This window comes from Falco punctatus (genome assembly GCF_963210335.1).
Source record: "Falco punctatus genome assembly, chromosome: 1".
In the NCBI taxonomy this organism is placed as follows: Eukaryota; Metazoa; Chordata; class Aves; order Falconiformes; family Falconidae; genus Falco; species Falco punctatus.
In genome coordinates, this window is record NC_137580.1 from 94,622,188 (window position 1) to 94,642,581 (window position 20,394).

A 20,394-nucleotide genomic window follows, 5' to 3' on the forward strand; every position below is an offset into this window, starting at 1 on the left:
TGCTGCCAGGCACAGTGGAATTCGGGTTTCTGAAACGTTTCCTGGAACGTGACAGTGCTAAACCAGAAAAGAACCCACCAGAGCCGTTACTGGCTTCCACTGCCCGTGCTGTCTGCAGGGGGTAGAACGGGGGCGCTTGGCACGGTGTGGTGATGCCGTAAATGTGTCACAAGCGTAACGCGGCACGACGTGCCGGCCGCCAGGTACGAGCCTTGTGTTTGGTGACAGATCAATGACGAGACAGAACTGGAAGCTCTGTGTGCAGAAATTGCTTCTCAGCACCTGGCGACAGAGAGCCCTGACTGCCCGAACAAGCCGTGCTGCAAGTTCACCTACCTGACCATGACCGGGGAAGAAGTGGAGCTTTGTCCCAGGGGCAGGCACATTCCAGTGGGGTAAGTAACAGCTGCCCGGGCAGGCCCTGGCACTGGGCTACATGGGAAAGAAGCATTTCTGGAAGAGTTTTCCCAGCAGCAGGCTCTCCAGAGATAGTTTTGTAACAAGCTGAAGGCTGGAATGATCTGGGAAAGCTTGACATTTGTTGGCAGAATCACTGGTGCTATTTAGTGCCTTTTGTTTGGTGCGGCGTGGTGCTTGTCAGCTGCCTGCGGGCTGCAGCAGAGCCCTTGTGAGGCTGGTGAGAAACGGGCCGGGCTGAGGGGAGGGGAGGAGGCTGGGCACAGGGGAAGTAAATTGGGAAGCATCGGGGAAAAAAAGGGCTTAATGCTCCCTCCTGCTTACTCAGAAGCAGAATCTCCCCGTAAAGCCCTTCTGTATGTGGCGGTGTGGGGCAGGGCACGAGGGCTCTTCCGCGCTCTCCTTTTTGTCCTGGATCTCTGCCCTTGCAGGTGGGAGAACAAGGACGTGTACGCGACAGCAATCCGCAGCTTGAGGATGCGTGAGCTGCAGACGCCGGAGTGCATGACCGCAGTGCGTGCTGGCCTTGGGTCCATCATTCCCCTGCAGCTCCTGACTACGCTGACCCCTCTAGAGATGGAGCTGAGGACGTGTGGGCTTCCCTACATTAACCTGGAGTTCCTCAAGGTGCGGAGAACTGCAAACCTACCTGTCTGACACAGGGAGGGGACGGGGCCCTCCCATGGGGAAGGCGCTGGGAAGACTCTTCCCCCTTGCAATATCGCCAGGACTTCCCATGTGCAAGTACTTGGGCACCCCCCTTTGCCCCCCAGGAAGTGTTGTAAGGTTTCACTGGATTCAGGAAATAATAGGAGTGGGACGACTTCTAGAGAGGAATAATGGATTTACCTTTTAGCATCCAGTTTTAAATCTATCTCTGTGTTAATCGATCTCTATTCGATATTTGCCACTTAAGCTAAGGGCTGAAAGAGCCGTCGCCCTTACTTTGAATTGCAGGTAGTTTCTGAAAACCTAAAATTAATCTGTAACAGCCACCTTCTCATCCTAAATGCTTTCATTTCATTACCATAAGAATTATGCCATAAAAAGAACTGTTCTTTTGTGCCAGAAGTTGTAGAATATTCTCAGCTGTGGGCGTTAGCGTGGTTTTGTGTGTTCCTTGAACAGCAGCAGCGCTGAAGTGCCCCGGTCCTGCGTCTCAAACAAAACAGGGCTGGGCATTCCCTGCGCTGCCGGGGAACGCGCTGGAACGAGCCCGTTAGAGAAGCTGATGGGCTCAAAAGATACAAACCTGCGTATATCGGCACTCTGCCGCGGCTGGAGTTCCTCATGACTTGGGAAAGGCAGGAGAACGGGGGGAGAGGTGTAGGTCCCCTCCCCTTCTGTCCTCTTACGGTCTAAGTGGGGAAGATTTGCGACGGGAGAAGAAAGCAGCCGTGGACGTTCTGCTTTCTCTTCCCTTAGGCCCACACCATGTACCAGGTGGGCTTGATGGAGACGGATCAGCACATTGAGTTTTTCTGGAGCGCGCTGGAGATGTTCACTCAGGAGGAGCTCTGCAAGTTCATCAAGTTCGCCTGTAACCAGGAGCGAATCCCCTTCACGTGCCCGTGCAAAGACGGGGGCCCCGACACTGCCCACGTCCCGCCGTACCCCATGAAAATCGCACCCCCCGACGGAGCTGCAGGTATGTTCCCCGCTGTCTCCAAAGGCCAAGGAAACAAATTCTGTTCTCAGTGTGGTTCGAGCTTTCAGCTCCCACCCACCCCCGTTGCAAAGTGTATTTAACGCCCAAAGAATGACGAAAGAGAGGCAGGTCCTTGTGGCTGTAAATAAGAGAGAACTTCTTTTTAAACCTGTAAAACTAAAATTTCAAATCAATGGAAAGCGTTGCCCTCTGGAGACGCTGAGAGGCTTTGCATGGTATTTCTCTCAATGCTTTTAAAATGATGGGACTGCCGGAGAGGCACGGCGGTGCTCCAGGTTCAGGCGAGACGTGACAGGCAGGGATTTTATTTTGGTGCTTCTCAGCAGGTAGAGGCGCGGGGGCAGAAGGCTGGCAGGCAGTCTGGTGAGAAGCGGCAGGCGCGTCACACACCCCTCTGGCACTTCTTCCCCCGCAGGTTCTCCAGACTCTCGGTACATCCGCGTTGAAACGTGCATGTTCATGATCAAACTTCCTCAGTACTCCTCGCTGGACATCATGCTGGAAAAGCTCCGCTACGCCATCCACTACCGGGAGGATCCGCTCAGCGGCTGAGCGGGAGAAGGGGATGCCCAGAGGTGACTGGATTGTTTTGTAACTCTGCTGACGTTGGAAACCCTTCGATTCACCTAAAAATACCTCCTGTAACACTGTGTGATGAGCTGGAGGTTAATTTATTTTCTGAACTCTTGTTCCCGTTACAATAATTACTGGAAGACTTACATTTTGTATTTGTAGACTTTGTGGTGGACTGGTTATTTTGCTGCCTTGTTTGTGGAATATTTGTAGGATAGTTTAGTAAGGACCAGTTTGTGTATAATTTAATTTTGAAAAACCTTTAAACATGTACATTTCTAATTTTGTAATCTAGAACGATATTACCCATGCGAACACAACAACAGCGAGGGCGTTCTGAGTTGGGGGTGGCGCAGAGGTGAAGGCTGGTGGATCGCTCTCCCCTGAAACATTTTTGAGTACAAAAATGGAGAGAATCGGGGGCGGGGAGGGAATCGCTGCAGGGCACCTGCAGGAGCGGAGTGCGGCACCTCTTCTGTCATAGGCAGAGAGCGTGCGGAATTTCTGGCACTTGAGTTTTGGAGCAGGAGGTAGGCTGCCACACTGCATGCTTCTGTTTCCACCGTTTTCTTGTAACTTTTTTTTTTTTTTTGAAACTATAAGCAAGCACACGGGTAGCTGCCGCAATTAATTTGGGGTTTCAGCTGGACACTTTTGATTAGGAAGATTTATAACTGATAGAACAGTGAAAGGGCCGTAATTCAGTTGGGTTCTCGCCCTAGATGTTCTTGAATGTCTGCTTTGCTTAGTAACAAAATAATTTATTGTAATTAAAATATTAGCAGAACCAAAATGGCTTCTCTCTGTCCGGTGTAAGATACCACAGTCCAAGTGTATAATCTGTGACTCTATCCTATTTCTGAAGAAGCTTTCAGAATAATCGGTGTGAGGTTAAACACCTGTAACTCACTTTTTGTACTCAAAAATGATCTTCGAAGAGCAAATTATCCTGGAGATGTGATGCCCGCAAGGAGGACGAGGTGGGGGGGAGGCACAAAGTCACTTGTTTGAAGATAAAGCTTCTATTTTGTACGGAGAGATAATAGCAGACTATGGAGAGAGAACGATTCTCTGAAGTTTAACTTTTGTATGTTGTGAAATACGTTCTGGGGTGGTTTCAGAACAACCTGTCGCCACGTGGCAGCTTCCTTTACTGGTGTCCGAGCGGTTGCCCCGCACCGGGCGCGTTCAGAAGCGCGGCATTGCTGCGGTCGTTGCCTCGAAGTGACACTACCAGGAACTCCCTGTGTGGGAAAGGACCGGAGAGAGCACAGGGAAATCGCCGCTGCGCTGCGCGGCTCGGTACTACGTGAGAGTTAAGTGCCGGTACTGAGCTACAAGCTTGTTATTTTTCCTTCCAGTGTGCTTAGCGCACGCGGAGCACACGTAAAGGTCTGTGGCGGGGGAGGGGGTGACTGTACTTTAAGGTTGGTATTCGATGTCTCTTTAGAAGACGGCATACACTGATTTGGCTTGTTGGTGGTCATGGGAATTCAAAAAGCTGTATTTATTGTATATTCTTGTGAATATTGGCAACGACGAGTGTGTGGTACTTGGAAGATAAAATGTGAGTAAGAGAGAAAAGCCTACACAAGTGTGTATATTCTTGTTCTGTGAGCGAATGGGAAAAACAAAAATAAATGTGTGTTCAACAGTTGTAGAGCTAGTTGTTGGCATCCAGAGCCTGCAGCTCCTGCGCTTAGGAAAGCTGTGTTATTACCTGTCTGTCGCGTATTGCCCTTTCCAAGGGCCGGATACATGTCAGAAGAATATTTACTCTTGGGTCTTGTCCATTTCCTGGTAGAAGCGTACCTGTAGCTGAGAAACCACTCGGAGTAAGCGCAAACACACGCGGAGCTGACAGAGACCAAGGGGAAAACTAAGCCGAAGGCGCGGCTGGGAGCCGCTTTGTTCCCGTCTGGGATGCGTGTTCCCAGGCAAGTGCCGCAGGGAAGCGCGAAGGAGGTCGGTGGAAGTTTGTGGCGCTGGTGTTGCTGCCAGCAATGCGCTTGGGGGTTGTTCCTGGGCCGTGGATGGCGCGTTTGGTTTGGGTTTCACACCCCCGTTCCAAGGCCTCGGCGCCTTGGGTGGACTCGCTCCCAGGGGCCGGAGAGCTGGGAATGCCGGTGTTCTCCAAGGCCGGGAGGACGGCTGTGAGTCAGAAAATGCTGCTAATGTCCGTCTTCTTCCAGAGAGCACGTCCGAGTGGAACATATCTGCGTCTTGGCCCTGAAAGGCGTGCTGCAAAGTTACTCGATACATATTTATTACAATGAATTATTTATGATTACAAATAACACAAACTTTGAGTCGATGCTGTTTACACCTCGCTGTGTAAATGAAGCTTCTTATCCTGGAGGAATGTCACACCGGTAAATACCCTTCACCGGCTGGTTTGCTCGGAGGGATGGTCTGAGCCCTGCAAGAGAAGGAGCTGGGGCGGGGAGGGCACTGGCTTTTTGTTGCGTTGGTTGGTCAGTTGGGGTTTTTTTTTTAATGCCCCTAGAATGGAAGTGCTGCAGCGGTTCGCCTGTAGCTCAAATGGCCTTTTAATTAAAGCTTTTCTAATCATCCTGACTTCCTTGTGCTTTACATGACTTACATGACTTGACATTGTCTGTAATCGGCTTGTTTGTCAAAGAGATTGGTTTGTGATTCTTTCTTTTTTTTTAAACTATCTATTCATTCAGAATGTAAAATTATACTAAACAATGGCAGAACTCTGGAGCTGGGTATTAGTTCTGGCTTGGTGTGTGTCCGTCTCGGTACCGTTCGCAGCATTAACCTGTTAAGTGCTCTTGGCCATGGAGTGTAACTTGCATAAAGGAGATTCTTGACATCCCTTGAGATGTATCGTGTCCTTCTTTGGGGCTGGAAAGAATTAACTCCTGGGCTGCTGCAGCTGCGTTGGTGCAGGGGAACGGAGCTGCTGGAAACAACGCTGCAGACTGTCTGCTTTTGAATCCTGCTTTTGGGGGTTAATGCCCTTGTATTTACTTGGCACAGAAATGAAATATTTTGTACCAAAGGGAGAGCAAGCACAATGCTAACATCTCTCTTGATGGAGAGAGCAGGGGATTTCTCATGCCTGAGGAATAATGCCTCTAAGCCACACTGTCAGCTCGTGTTGGTCCTAGCGATTCCTGAGCCAAGGCATCCCGCTCCCTTCCACAGCCCAGGAGAGCCAGCTTAGGTTCCCTTACTTTGCCGTAGCAGTTTTCCCCAGGAAACTTCCCAGCGCAAGGTTGGTTGCGACCTGGTTTTAAATCTTTCTTCTGCTTCGCTTGTATAAATAAAGGCTTACATTTGGTGGAAGCGTCCGTCAAATGTCTTTGTTTTAGAAGCGGGATCACCTCGGCCGCTGTGCGTGAGCCGTCCGTGGGCCAGTGCCAGCAGCAGGGACAAGGCCTCTGGGGACAGCCCTGCCCTAGGAGGGGGATTGGCTGATTAGCCCTGCTAATGCCACCTGCTGTGCCTGGTTCATTAGGTACCCATGGTCATTATCCAAGGCCTGCCTGCTCCAGCTGTTGCCTTCCCCATGCCCGAAGCACAGGGCGAATAACTGCGCTCCTGAAGGGAATTAGCAAAGGCTCCAAGCCGGTGCCAGCAGCAGGACACAAATGAACGAGGCCCGTGGCCCGTCATTCTGGGCTCTCGCGAGCCCTGGGCTGGGAACTTGCCTGCAGATAATGTTTGTGATCTCACATCACTTCAGCAAATAGGTTTGTACCTCACCGTGTTTGGAGAAAACTTTTAACTCTGTTTAGAATGTGAACTTTTGCATACTACATGAGTCTATACTACTAACAAGTGTCCCCAGGGGCAGCCCCGGCTCAGAGCTTATCCCCGGCTGCCGCCACCCCCCTCTCCATGTCCTGGGCACACAGGTGACCCCCGAGGACACGCGGCAGAGGTGCAGACTCCCCATCCCCACGAGGTGCCGGTGGCTTTGCTGGGCCGGGCCCTGGGGGGGGTTCAGCTGCCAGGGCTGCGGCGGTGCCCCGGCACCAGCTCGGCCCCTTCCCACTGGCCTCCATCCCGCATCCCACTGCGCCTCAGGCGTGCTCCAGCTGCTGGCCAAGGAGGCCTCCCACAAGCGGGGGGCTCCGGACACCCCTCTGCGGCACGCAGCTCCGGGGGGCCTCACTCCGCTTGAGACTGACTGGCACAAGGGGCTCAAAGCTCAGGGGGTCAGAAATGCTGCGTCAGGGGGTATCGCAAAGAGCCAGCACAGAAACACAGCCCAGGGGGGTTTCAAGGTCACGGGGGGTGCCGCTGGCGTGGGGTGCTACTGGTATAGATCATAGGAGTGAAAACCTGTCGCATACTTGAACACCCTAAAAGTACCTATATATACTGTGATCACTGCCTGTAGCCGCCTGTGCCTATAGCCACCTGTAACTGTAACTGCCTATAAGGATCTGAATTTGTAGAAACTCAATGACATGGCAATAGAGGAATTCTCTTACGCTACAATAAATAACTTATTTATTTGTAAATAAAAATACAGAAACTTAACAACATGACACTATAGGAATGTTCTTATGCTAAAAGAAATAACTTCTACTTCATGGAATTGGTCCAGAGAGGGCCGAACGTTGCTTATTGGTTGCCGGGTCCGTCCCCCTGTGGCTGTGAAGCTGTTTGGCTCCTGGTCATCAGCTAAAGGGAAAGGGAGAAAGAACAAGTGAAAATGCTGTTTGCAAAGAGTCCCTGAGTGGAAGCCACTGATAAGAGCCTCGCTGGTGCAGGAACAGCTGTAACATCAGCTCATGCTCCTGGCCCAAGCACCAAGAGGAGCAGCAGGGCAGGCGCTGCCCTCTCTTCCCAGCCAGCCCCGCTCAGGATGAGCCCAGCGTGCAGCGAGCCCACAGCGTGTCGGCCCTCGGTGCTTCACGCCGCCCGTGCGCCAGCAGAGCCCAGCGCTGCCTGCCAAGCGCTCCGCAACGGAGGCGTCCCGTTGTGCACCCGACGCGGGAGTGACACCACGCGCTCTGCTCTGCCTGGCTGCCTCACCTCTGGCTCCGGTGCCTCCAGCCATATGGAGCAGCCCATGTTCTCTCCTTCGCTGCTGGTGCTGTCAAGGATGGAGAAGGATGCTTTCAGAGGAAGCCAGCCCACCCACGTCAGCGCTCTCACTGCTAACTGAGCACAGGTCCTACACACCAGGGAGACTTTGCGGGGGCTGGGAAGAAGCTTCTCCTGAGCCCTGACCCACTTCTTTTGGAGCAGAACCACCAGATTGTACTCAAAGAGCAGAGAGGAAAGCTCAGGTGAGAGCGCTGCCTTGGACAGGGACCAAGGCGCTCTGCGACACTGTCTCCCAGGGACCCTTTTGCCCGTTCTACTTGGCTATAAAAGTCTACGTTTGCTGTTTGACACGCGGAGAAGCACCAGCCGCGTTACATGGAGTGACACCCTTTCAGCTGCAGGCACGCACGAGGGCACCCGGGTTTGCAGCGCAAGGGGACAAGGCGGAGGACTGGAATGCATTTGTCACTGCCGCCGCTGCTGGGTCGCTGCCGCCTGAAGACGCGAGTGCGCCAGGCTGAGGCTGCGCCCCTGCTCCCAGCAGAGCAAAACTTGTTCCTGCAGTGCCGCCGGCCCCTCACCCTTCGGGGCAGCCCCGGCGCGGCTGCCTGGAACGGAAGGCAGAGGTGTTACCTTGGCTGGCTCGGAGAGTATCTCAATGGGCTGGACATGAGGGGTTCTGAGCGGGGGCACTTGGCTGGTCTCTGAGGGGACAGTGAGGCATCTTCACGTCCACACACCCCTCTCTTCCCTGCTCTGCCCCTCTTGCCAGCCGCCTTCTTCCTGGCCTTGCCTCTGGAGGTGGGAGAGGGCAGCCGTCTCTTTGGCACCTGGGCCTCTTCGGCAGGAGGTCCAGGCTCCTGCTTCATGCAGCGACCTGTGCACCAAGAAGAAACATCTCCTGAGATGACGCAAACACAGCGCTACACAGGAACAGTCAATGCAGCCGGAGAGATTCAAGACCATTCAGGTAACACAAGTAGAGCCAACTGCCATTCCAGCAGCATACAGCTTTGCAACCAAGATCTCTGAGGACACTGAGTTCTAAGGATTTCATCTTTCTTGCATAAAACTAGACCAACGGTGGAGGATTGAAGATTTTAAAATTCTGGAGACAGAACAGGGTAACAACATCTACTCAGCTTGGAACACGCCCAGTGTTCCTGCAACGTAAAGGAAAACCGTGCGTGTGTAAGTCTGTGTTTTGCCCATACCTTGACACTTGCTTCGTGTCCAGGGCAGCTCTGGTGATTCTTCCCTCTGCCTTTTGGCTTCAGGAGGCATCGAGTCCCCAGCAGCGGGGTGCGCCACACAGTCGAGCTAAAGCAAAACAGACGTTTGACTGTTTCCATGACAGTTCATTCAGACTTATTCCCATAAAAGCACTGCAGAGCGTCCCCCCTCAGCAAGGTGAAGGTTAGCAGGGAACTGTTTGTTCGGAAGAGGTAGGTATCGTTTGCTGACACGTGCATTTGCTCTTACCCAGAGCTTGGGAAGAACGACTGGCTATCACAGGACCTGAGCAAAACTGGACCTGAACCTGTCCTGCTGAAGAGAACCACCCCGTAGCTGGGGCCTTGCTGCCAGCCAGCCAACAACCCTACCTGCTCCTGTTCATGCTTGTGCCTCTCACACCTACACATGACCCTGCAAAGCCAGTGCCAAGCATGGGGAAAGCAGCCCTAGAGTCCTGTCAGGGTAGTTCTGATCAGGTTCCTGCTATCAGCCTGGTACAAGTGGCGTCTTAAAAACCAAATCTAAAGAAAAAAATCAGGTTAAAAGTAATTATCAAGTCATGCTGCCCACAGAAGTGCCCCTCTTGGCTATCCTTGTTGTAACGTCATGTTTTCCTGCCGGTTAATTACGTCGAGGAATAACAAGACGAGACGACAGAAACCCACAAAACAAAAATAGGAACCAGAAAGGAAAGCATCTGTTATCTTTGTGAGATAAAGTCGTCCTCCACCAGCCAGCTGTCATAGGAGGTGGATGGGACTTCTTCGTGACAGCACAACTATTTAACAGGTGATAAGCTATAAAATTTTATCAGATCTCATTTCTATTCCTATTGACTTTACTATCACCTAGGACAGGAAAGGCCCAGAAGAACCAACCAGCAAAATACAGTGTCACTAGTTAGGACTGTAAGAATGCAAAAGAGCCGTGAAAGAGAAAATGAGCGAGCTTAGCGTTTTCCTAACTTCTCTGTCCTAGCAGCGAAGCCCAGAGGACTGTCTCTTCCGCAGACATCCCCCTCCCCAACTCTGCTCTTTAGGTGTACGGAAGCATTAAAGCACCGAGCGGTCTAGTTGGTACCTGTCCAGTGTTCTTGAACAGCAGTAACAGCTTCAGCAGCACCAAGACCTGGTGTTCTTTCCATAGCAGAAATACCAGGCAGCAATATCGAGAAGCGTCTGAATCCCCTGCTGAGCGCTGCGCGGCACTCAGCACTTCATAAACCCACCGCTCCTCACTTAGGCTGAGCTCCCGATAGAGTCACGTCCTTAACCTTTCTCTCTCTCTCTTCACGTCTACCCTGCGAGACATTCCTCCATCTCCTAGATGGACAGCCTGCGTTGCCTCCTTCCCCTCTTACCTACACAGGTTACACGCCTCTGCTCCTCTCCCACCTGAGCTGTGAGACACACATGCTGGTTTTAACATCACTCGGATGTGCAAGGCAAACATTTCTGTTGTGCAATTCCAGGGCCTTTTGTTTAGTTTGCATTATGAGAGCTTTCAAAATCATTACTTGTTAGTAGGTAATACAAGGAGATACTAAACCTCATCATCCATCGGCTCATAGATGGGGTACCACAAGTCACAACATGGACAGGGCAGGGTGGCGGGCTCATCATCTGCAAAGCAAAGCAGAGTTACATCCCCTACCAGAGAGAAGTCTGGCGCAGTTGGATCCCTACGCAACAGGCTGCTGTTCTGTGTCACAGGACAGCAACCTGAGCTCACACTAAGGCAACAGTTACTCTAGTCACACTTGCTGAATTCATTCCACATCAGCAAATCCACGCCATCCAGCGTGAGAGCAGTGTTTTGGGGTCCAAGTTAAAGGCAGTGGTCTGCTAAAAAAGCCCACGACTGCCTCCAATAAATCCTTTAGCACCATTTCTCCTTCCACAACCAGCTGACGCTTCATGTCTGCCCCGCTGATAAGAGTCTCAGCGATGTCCGGGACGTCACTGCAGAAATGCGCAGTGCTACAGGCGTGACCCCACATCCAGATCTTACCTACCCTGCTGCTTAACCGAGGAGGAGCGCAGCTGCCGCACAAACCCAGGCAGAATGTGCCGCGAGCAAACAACTCCCGCTTTCGTTGCGAAGCTCGATACTTTGAGACAAAAGAATCGGCAGTGGCCTGGGCTCTCACCCCAGGGACCTCAGCAGTCCTCTGTGTAGCTGGCTTATACCTTTGCAGTTCTGTTCCACGGGAAAACCAGCCCGCTCCCAGTGGCTCTGGAGCTGTCATTACCCAGCGTTTTCCCAGAAAGAGTTACAAACCCTTACGCTTGGATCGGCTGCCAAATGTCCAATATGTAGCTGGTTATTGCTCATCTCTGCACCTCACCTCACCTCTAATTTCTTTGTGCTGCTGAAACATTGCTTCTGCTAATGTCCTTAAGGGATGTCCCCTACACAGCTGCTATAAATCTGCTTTTCTAGCCCCTTGGGCATTCCCCACAGTGGCCCAGCACAGTTACCTGTTCCTGATTCGCTTGCATTGTACCAAAAGTCTTGCCAATTTGCATCCTCATCTTCATCCTTGAAGTCAGATGGTGCACTTCCTTGGCTTTTTATCCCTTCTAGCCCACAGACCTGAGGATGTTCTTTCAGGTCTTTCACCAATACGTAGCGGTGGCAGTTCTCACACTTCTCTGTCCGTGTTCCACAGTAAAGCTCATGGTTAACCATGGCTTTCAAAGGTAGTTGTATTTCACAATAAGGGCATAGGACGAGTCGGAGAAGGCACGCGAACGCCTGGAAAAAGAACAAGGGATTATTCTTCACATATAGAAGGATGAGGCAAAGGTGGAGGGAGGTTCTCCGTTTGCTGAAGAGCTGAGCGGTCCATTGTTTCTTTAGCCAGTTCCAAAGCTACGCTAAAGGATAGCCTGGAATAAGATAGTATGTGAGAAATGTGAAGACCAGCAGGCTGTGTAACCTGTGTAGTCATAAACACGCCAGCTGAAGCACTCCGAAGACTCAGGACATTCCTTTAATATCTGTCATACTTGGACAGCAGATTCCTTACCACTGCACTTCTTGAAGATAGCTTTCAGGGACACTCTCGAAACCCAGTCCTAATCCCATTGCACTGAGCACTGCTAAAAAACATCTCCGTGTGTGTTCTGCGAGGGAACAGATTTACAGCTCACTTACTACTCGGCAAGAATTGCTTGCCTATGTTCTTCACCCACGACTGTGCGACTGAATGACAGGGAAGTTGCCCTTCCAGAGGGGTTACAGAGAGATGGAAGCCCTGTTAGAATAGCAGATGCTGCAAGAATACATCATCATTTGCTTTACAGGCAAAACTAAAACCACTACACACAAACGTGTGGGATGAAGTGCTTCCAGGGTTTTGAACTGGTCATATCTTCACCGTTTGAAAATCCTTTGTCAGCAATAAGCAGGCTTAGGTGGCACTTGCAGAGCTGTCTGCAAGGGGGGCCCATAGGAAGGGAAGGGGCTGACACTGATTACAAGATTGCCTGTGACGGCAGCCAACTGGAATCAGAAATTAAAAAAATCCCCATTGATTTTACAAACTATTTTCAAAGTCTGTTGGACATTATGACTTATTAAAACGCCCATAACGACTGCAGCAGTCAGAAATGCGTCATGTGAAAGGAATTGAAGGAGTGGAGTTCATCATATTCTGTGTTTCTGAAACAGTGCACCATTTTTCATCTTAATCACTAACAAGGACAAAATCATCAATTACTGCAGATAACCCTTGGATATGAAGACTTGAGCAGGCTCCACTGCTTGAAGGCAGTTTCCAACCCCCTTCTCTCAGAGGGTGTGAATTTAGAGAGCACGGTTCAATAAAAAAGGTGCATCAATCACAGTTTGGAGTCCAGCTCCTGGCTGACAGAAAGGCTCTGGAATCAGTGCTTAGAAGTACCATAGTGTAGCTTCAAAACATCTCCTAACATCAATAGATGTTCACCAACCTTGTGGTCCTCCAAGTGTCGGTTTTCCATCTTCATCTGACACTTGCAGGTCACCTACAATAAACAGACCTCATTAGATTAATTGCCACAGAGGACAGCAGTTTTAGAGGAGAAGTGCGTTTCTCACCTCCATGTGCTCAGATGCCAAATGATTCTTCATTTCTGACTTCGGGATGTATTCCTTGCAGTACTGGCACTCTGCAAGAAACCTGCTGCAGTGGACTTCATGAATTGTGAAGTTAGCAGCAGGAATATCCTTTTTGCTGTAAGAAACATCACAGAGGTTACTTTGCAGAAAATACACTGACCACAGTTGCAAGCAGTTTTTCACAACACAAAAATCCTAAGAAAGCTTTTGATGAATTCATGGTTTAGAGAACCGAGTAACTAAAGAGCAAGGCAAGCCCAGCCAGGCCTCCACATTCCTTCATAGGTGGGATATTAACGTCTATAGCCTGCAAAGGTCACAATGTTCACACTACTTGGAGATAAAATCAAGGGGGATGGATTTCATTATGAGAAAAACAAATTTTGCAGCATAAGTTATCACCAGGTTCAAGGTGATGAACTAATTAATAAACTCATCTGAGAAGATCACAGTTTCTTCCTGAAACTAACTGGTCTATGAGAGGTCGAACAGTGCTCTGCTCGGAAAAACTACAGAACAGACCCTCTTGGTCCAGATTTGCTCCGTGAATGATAGCAGTAGCCATCTTACTCTGGAGCCAAAACTGCCCTGCTCACCCCCTTCCCAAAAGACTCATTTTCCTGTCTGGAGGACAAGGCAAGGCTTACAAACAGAGAAGATCCAAAAAGAACTGAGGCACTCTGAGCTTCGCCCTTGTTCCTGCCTCAGGCAGGTAGCATCCTTTCTAGACGATGCTCCCTGCTCCCCAGACTAAAGCACAACTCAGAACACCAACATTAGTTCTATAACCTATTGTGCCTTCCCATGTCACCAAGGAGAAAATCAGCACAGCCATTTAGTTTTCTCCTTGGCCAGATCCCGAGCAGGCAACAGCCCGGCAAAGCAGCAAAGTCCAACAGCAGCATCTCAACTGCACGTACACAGCTGCTTGCAAACCAGCCGGGCTGATGCTGCCAGAAACTGCTTGGAGTCCCATGTCCCTTTGGGAAAAAAAAGGGAACGTCTTTAGTTGCTTGTACTCAGGAGGTAACTTCTGAGCTGGCATCGCTGTCGGTGGATGTATTACCGACACCGGTGTGGCTGGGAAAAGGGAACTGTCATCAGAGAGAAACAGGAGGTGCCTCCTGGTTCTGTTTTCACATCCCGCCTTCTGCCACATGGCTGCTGAATCGGAACTTGGGACCACGGAGTTCACGTGTGCCTCGCTGAAAACCAAGTCTTTATTTCTACCAAATACTTTGGTTGCTGCCTACGTGCTCAAGTCAGAAACTCGAGTCAAGGCTGAGCAGGTTGTCAGGCCCTGACACGGCAGACCAACACGCCAACTGTTTGTAATGAAGGGAGCATGTTCGTTAGTGAGCTGTCCCTCCCAGCCCGTGGCAGCATGTCAAGGGGATACCTATGGATGTGTGTGCAGTGGTGGCTCCCGGAGACCCCCGGCAGCCTCCGCTGCGTCTCTTACCAGTGGTCGCACCGCAGCGTTGCCGCCTGGTTATCGGCGGCCGAGGGCATGGCTGTGTCCGGGGCCGGAGAGCCGGGCTCCTCCTGCTGCCTCGGCCCCGGGCCTCCCTGGCCGAGGGAGGGGGGGGATAGGGAGGAAGGTAGATGGGGAGGAAGGTAGATGGGGAGGGAGGGAGGGAGGTGGGGAGGGAGGAAGGAAGATGGGGAGGGAGGGAGGTGGGGAAGGGTAAAGGAAGATGGGGGGGGTGTGTGGGCAGGTGGCTAGGGACGTGGGTAGGTGAGCAGAGAGCTCAGGAGGGACGGCTCCGCTCAGCACTGCAGGGAAAGCGGCTGCGGCAGTGCGAGGGGCCCGGCGCGGCGCAGCGCGGGCAGAACTGCTCCCCGCTCCCGGCTGCGGGCGCTCCCGGTCTGCGGGGCTGGCGCCAGCCCAACAACGCACCCAACAACCCACCCACGCTCCCCGGCGCCGTGGCAACGGGACGCGGCGCGCGGCCAGGCCCCGCCCCTTTTCCCGACCGGGCTCCGCCCCCTTCCCTTCCCCGGCCAGGCCCCGCCCCGCCGCCGCGCTCGGCCCCGCCCCGCTGCTCCTGGCGGCCCTTCACCCCCGCCCCCGGGCCGGCCCGGCCGGCGGCTGCGCACTGCGGTTCTGCGCTCTCATCATGGCGGCGCGGGGCCATGTGCAGGACCCCAACGACCGCCGCCTGCGGCCCATTTACGGTACGGACCCCGCGGACCCCCGGCCGCGCTCCCCCGGCCCGGCGGCGTTGTTCCGGCCCGGCATAGCGCTGGGTAGCTCCTCCGGCGGGCCCCTCCGCCCGCCCGCCTCATCCCCGGCGGCGGGGGAGGCTCGGCTCGGCGGGCGGGCGCCGGGGTAGCCCGCGCTCTGCCGCCCCGGGACGGGCCCTCGGCCTCCCGCGATCCCGGCGGGCCCGTGGGGCACGCGTGCGTGTGTGCGCGGGGCTCTGCCGCGGGGGCTGGCGGAGCCCGGTCCCGGCTCCCGCCCGCGGCAGGAAGCGGGAGTGTTGCCGGGCCCGGGGGGGGCACCGCGCCCCGGCCCCGGCCCCCGCCGCGCGTCTCGCTGCCAGCGGCGCGGAGCCCCCCCCCGTCCGGGCGCAGGCATGGGGCGGCGAGCGCAGCCGGCGGGGCTGCTGCGGCGGGGCCGGGAGCGAGGCCTGATCCGTGCCGGGGCGGGAGCGGTGGCGGGCACCGGGAAGGCGCTGTGCGGGAGCGGTGCTAATGCCGGCTAATTAGCACGGGCTAATGACGGCGTGAGGGAAATTAATTGGGGGGCGAGTGAAGTAGTGGGGGGACGGACTTGTTAAGCAACTCCTTGGATTAGGGTGCCCCCAGGTATTTCCCGGGGTGTTCGGTGCAGCTGGGGTTGCCTGAGAGAGCGCAGGCTTGGCTCTGCTTATGCAAATGCAGAGAAGGAGAAAAGAAAAACGCTTCCCCAGGCTACGGTGTCGCAGCTTCTCAGAAATGGAAGATGGGCCAGAGACTCTCAACTTCCAATGCCAGGAGAAAAATCTCTCTCCCCACAGCCGTGGGGAGCTGCTCTGGTTTGGGGCTGAGCGCACTCCGGGAGCATCCTTTGCTGCCCGGGCAGTGAGGACGGTGGGATGCAGGCCTGCATCTACGATGGGCTCCACTGACATGGAGGAAGAGAGTTTCACTTGATTAAAAGTGTAAAGACACAGCTGGCTTGAAGTTGGTTGCATCATTATGAGCACTGCTGTGCAATTTGTCTTTATCTCACAATTTTGTAAATTTCTTCCTTAGTTTTCTGTCTGTGCTGTGATTGCCACTTGTATTAATGTGCAGTTATTTGTGTGATCACCTGGGCAGCACCTTAAATGTTCTTGAAAGAAAAAGCTCAGTAAATTCAACCGGCACGAAAGCAGCTGATGTTGAGATGGATTCATTTTGGTGAATAGCTGTTGGGGAGGGAGTGAATAGCGATATTTTGGCTCTCTGGCTATTAGGGAGAAAGCTTTAAAACAGCTTTCTGCTAGTTCTAGAAAGGATTATCTGCAGCGTGAGATTTGAATTCTGGCTTTGGTGCTGCAGAACCAGAAATAAAGCGTACGTCCTGAAAGGGGTAAATACACGGCTTCACAAAAATCATAAACTGGAGACGTGCAGCATGAGGTCAAAGGGCTGATCTTGACTTAAACCAGTGCTTTCCACTTTGCACCACGTGCCTTGATTACTCAGGGTTCCTTGACAGCTATGTTTATCTTCCATCTGGGTTTGTTCTCCCTTCACCTGAAGGTTCATGTGTTGCATTTCCAGCCACTGAACACCTCCACCTACAGCCCTTGCAAGCAGTGTAGGCTTCAGTTTATTTTCCTTGAGCTTGAATTCCTTTGGAAGTTGCCAGCTACTTTGGCTTCCAACACACTTATTTGTTGTTAGCAAAATACAATCTTTTTATTCTGCTGCAGTTTAGAGAGGTTTGTGGTTTATTTGATTTACTTTAGGAGACCTAAAGCAGAGATCTTGTCAGCAGAGCTGTTAAGCAATCCAAGACAGTGCAGCATGGCAGATGATTTGTGTGTAAGCAAACTATGCAACACAGATCCTTAAATCAAGAAGTCTCTGCTGATATATGAAGAGGTCCCTGGGATGTGCTGTTCCACAGTTTTGAAACCTCTTCACTGAGAAATCCCTGCTGAAGCTTTAATGTTGAAGGTGATGCACAGGTTATCGCAAGTTAAAGCAGCCATCTACCCCAAGTAAAGGCAATGTGTTACAGTTTCAAACTCTATTTCATGCAGTAACGTTTTGTTTTGGTTAGTGTGGGCAGGCTGCTTCGTTTGAGGTTTTATCTGTACGGTCTCAGGAGCCCAATTAGCTCGACTTCAAATCTGCAGCACTTGGCCGTGGAAGCAAAAGTTAAAGCTGCCGAATAGAAATCTCATTAGTATAGGTGCATACTTCCTACCATATACCAAGGAATTACTAAAGGTCACCTCTCTACTGGGTAAAAGAGTTCTCTCTTGTAATGAGAATGACAGTCTTGACAAGAAAAAGATGTGTCATGTCCTGTCACTAAACTGGCATTAGTTCTGTTCACAGTTTGGTAGGGGAGAGGCCAGAACACAGTGAGCAGACCCTTCCCTCCTGGCACATCGGGTGCAGCTAAGTTTTTTCTGCTAGGTTTTGGTTCGTATTAATTTTGGAGGGAAGGGAAGCATATAGGGGTCATGCTCTACAATCGGTTATATATGATTGTCTAGTAACATGGTGATGTGCTGTAAGTGAAGCTGCAAATCTTAATACTGAGCTGAAAAAAAGAAAATGGTCTGGAGACAGGGGTTTTCTGCAGCTAAGTGTTACTAGATGGTGGGTTATCCCCCTAGGAGATAGTGAGGCGACCCCTGGGAGCTTCATTTTTTTTTGTCTTTGAAACCCGTGTGGTGAAGGAATAGAGGTGCTCTATTATGGGACAGATTTGCTCTGTGTGAAGTATTGGTCATGCGGACAAGTAGGTCTTCTCACTTAATGCTTTGGGAGAGTGTGGGTGCTTAGTTTCTACCCTGCTGCCTGTTCAAAGTCATTGAAAGTCTCCCAAAGGCACAGCAAATTAATTTCTCCTTTTACTGAAGCAAAGAGTCTTAAGCTCTGCTGCTAGCAGAGAGCTGTTGCTGCAGAACCCACTCTGTTCTGTGTCGCTTTTGTTGCTGTAATGATCTGTGTGGACTAATTGCAAAAGCTTGTTTGTTTGAATGACTAAAACTAGTACAGTGAGGTGAATACTTTGTCTACGGAATGACGTGCTCCCTGAATGTTTGGGTTAATGTGAATTGTACAAGGAAAATGCCATTTGCACTACTGGCCTAACAGCTCATACTCGACAGAAAATGTAGAGGTGGCTTTCCAGAGTGGATCTTGTGTTCTGGTGTAATGCTGTCCTTGTTGTTCTTATGCAGATTATCTTGATAATGGCAATAATAAAATGGCAATCCAACAAGCGGATAAACTGCTCAAAAAACACAAGGATCTTCACTGTGCAAAGGTAAGTGTGCGGTGCACTGAGTGTCTTTGGTGAGCGTCGCCCTGAGCCTGGGAGTGTGTCACTGTGCCTTTTGAGCCGTGTGCGTGATCTTCCAGAGACCACAGTGTCGGCTGAACCCCCTGGAACATCTCGGGCTGTTCTGATTTGCACAGTGTCTCGTTTGCCTGAAAAACTTGTGCAGATCCTCTTGGTGAGGTGCCTCTAATGACTAAAGTGTAACTGGTTGCACCCCAGCTAATTGTCTAGCCCCTTGTCAGAACCACTGCCAGCAGCCTTGGCACATGGCCAGTGCCTTCAAAATGCTTCTTTTAGACCTTAGCTTGGGATACCTATGTGTAGTAGTTTAGACCAAGACATTTCCTTGGGAGGTGTAGTCCTTAGTAAAACACCACAAGGTGATTTTGGAGGCATTTGCTCTTCTGCCTCTTGCTCGTTGCCCTCCCTGCTGAGCCTCTTGAAGGAAAGGGAGTTCTGTGCCTCAGTTTTCTGAACATGTTTCTGCTTTTCTCTTTTCCTTGTGGGTTTTCTTTTTTCACTTCCACGTTTTTGAAAGCTTCCTAAGCTGGAGCGAGTGTCAATGACCTGAATCACATTTCTGTCACTTCTCTCTGGCCAGTTATTGAAAGAAAAAAACTGACAATTGGCAGGACTGGTAGGGGTTCAGCCTGCAGCAGGGAAACTGAGTGGCAGCTGATGCCTTGGAGTGGCCTACATCTTTGTTAAGAATTGCAACGCCATGCTATTTGGTGCAGCTTGCCTTTGGAGTGTTTCCTCTACAGCCATATGGATTAGAAGCTTAATCAAACCTGAAGATCTGTAGAAGTAATGAGGTGGCTGGGCAAAGCCTTTCCTCACCAGCAATGAGAGAGTTTTCACTGCCAACTGTATTTCTAACAGCTGCCTCTGTTGTGTCAATAGGTTCTAAAGGCAATTGGCTTGCAGAGAACTGGCAAACAAGATGAAGCGTATGCTCTGGCACAAGAAGTAGCAGCACTTGAACCCACAGATGATAATTCCTTGCAAGCACTAACTATTCTTTACCGGGAAATGCATAGACGTAAGCTTTTTCCTTTGCCTCTCTTAAAAATCCTAATTATTTATGTTCTTCAGAAGTATGTGAGACCCACAGTTCCAGGGGGAATAGTGCAAGTCCAGGGTTTGTGTATAGGCGTGTTAAGAGACTCAGAGAATTTAAATGATGCCTGCTAAGATTGCCTCCAAGGCTCTAGTGATGCCCATAAAGCCAAGAGCCTTGTTTAGGCTCCCCTTCTGAACGTTATTGTGTACACAGTTCCTAAACGAATGGCATGCTAATAATCATCCATCACAATCAAGCTTTGACTTCACTTTTTTTAATGAAAGCTACTGGAATTTGTTGTCAGTATATGTTGTAGAGATGACAAATCACCCGGTCTGTGGTTTGGAGAGTGTTTTCATGCTGTGAGACCCTAGTTGAGGGGTTCAGGCCTCGGGAAGCTGTGTGACAAGCAGGAGGGAAATCCTCACTTCTCAGTTTGACCACAGTAGCTTTTTCAGTATGGTTCCTTGCAGTGATACGGCATTATAAAAATACTAAATTTTGCATGTTTGATGGCGTCAGATTGCACATGCTGTTCTGAAAAAAGCCAGACCTTATATACTGCTTTTGTACGGCTCTAAGCAGTTGTTTCTGGCAGCTTCTTGTGGTTCTTGGTGGTGGTAGCAGTGTTTATTGTTGAATTGCTGGAGCAACGACAATGTGGTGAAACAACTTGTGTAGAAATGGGGTTTTGGCATCAGTCTGCAATGCAGTGATTGCCTGTGCTCTCCTAGTTTATTTCTTTCTACATGAGTGTGTATGTGGAGTTAAAGCATCATTTCTTGATTAACAAGCAATTTTTGTGTG

The 20,394-nt window shown here is 51.1% G+C and overlaps 3 protein-coding genes across 6 annotated transcripts in view; 2 read left to right on the forward strand and 1 right to left on the reverse strand.

Annotated features, from left to right (window-relative positions):
• Window positions 1–4,313, forward strand: part of HECTD4 (HECT domain E3 ubiquitin protein ligase 4) — a 76,588-nt gene extending 72,275 nt beyond the window's left edge. For all 4 annotated transcript variants that reach the window (XM_080374191.1, XM_080374193.1, XM_080374192.1 and 1 more), the window contains 4 exons: window positions 229–395; window positions 849–1,044; window positions 1,843–2,065; window positions 2,502–4,313. In XM_080374191.1, the coding sequence (XP_080230317.1) occupies window positions 229–395; window positions 849–1,044; window positions 1,843–2,065; window positions 2,502–2,638 (723 nt within the window). In that variant the 3' untranslated portion in view covers window positions 2,639–4,313. The remainder of the gene's footprint in view (window positions 1–228; window positions 396–848; window positions 1,045–1,842; window positions 2,066–2,501) is intronic.
• On the reverse strand, window positions 3,476–14,542 carry TRAFD1 (TRAF-type zinc finger domain containing 1; the record flags this gene model as incomplete). Its single annotated transcript, XM_080386643.1, has 7 exons — window positions 3,476–9,010; window positions 10,475–10,548; window positions 11,407–11,683; window positions 12,883–12,936; window positions 13,010–13,225; window positions 14,097–14,124; window positions 14,493–14,542. The coding sequence occupies 7 exons, from the start codon at window positions 14,540–14,542 to the stop codon at window positions 8,825–8,827; spliced, it is 885 nt and encodes a 294-aa protein (XP_080242769.1). The 3' UTR covers window positions 3,476–8,824.
• Window positions 14,543–14,937: 395 nt separating this feature from the next.
• NAA25 (N-alpha-acetyltransferase 25, NatB auxiliary subunit) overlaps window positions 14,938–20,394 on the forward strand; it is a 32,210-nt gene continuing 26,753 nt past the window's right edge. Inside the window, exons 1-3 of the mRNA XM_080390607.1 lie at window positions 14,938–15,208; window positions 18,424–18,509; window positions 19,428–19,566. Of these exons, the coding sequence (XP_080246733.1) occupies window positions 15,151–15,208; window positions 18,424–18,509; window positions 19,428–19,566 (283 nt within the window). The 5' untranslated portion in view covers window positions 14,938–15,150. The remainder of the gene's footprint in view (window positions 15,209–18,423; window positions 18,510–19,427; window positions 19,567–20,394) is intronic.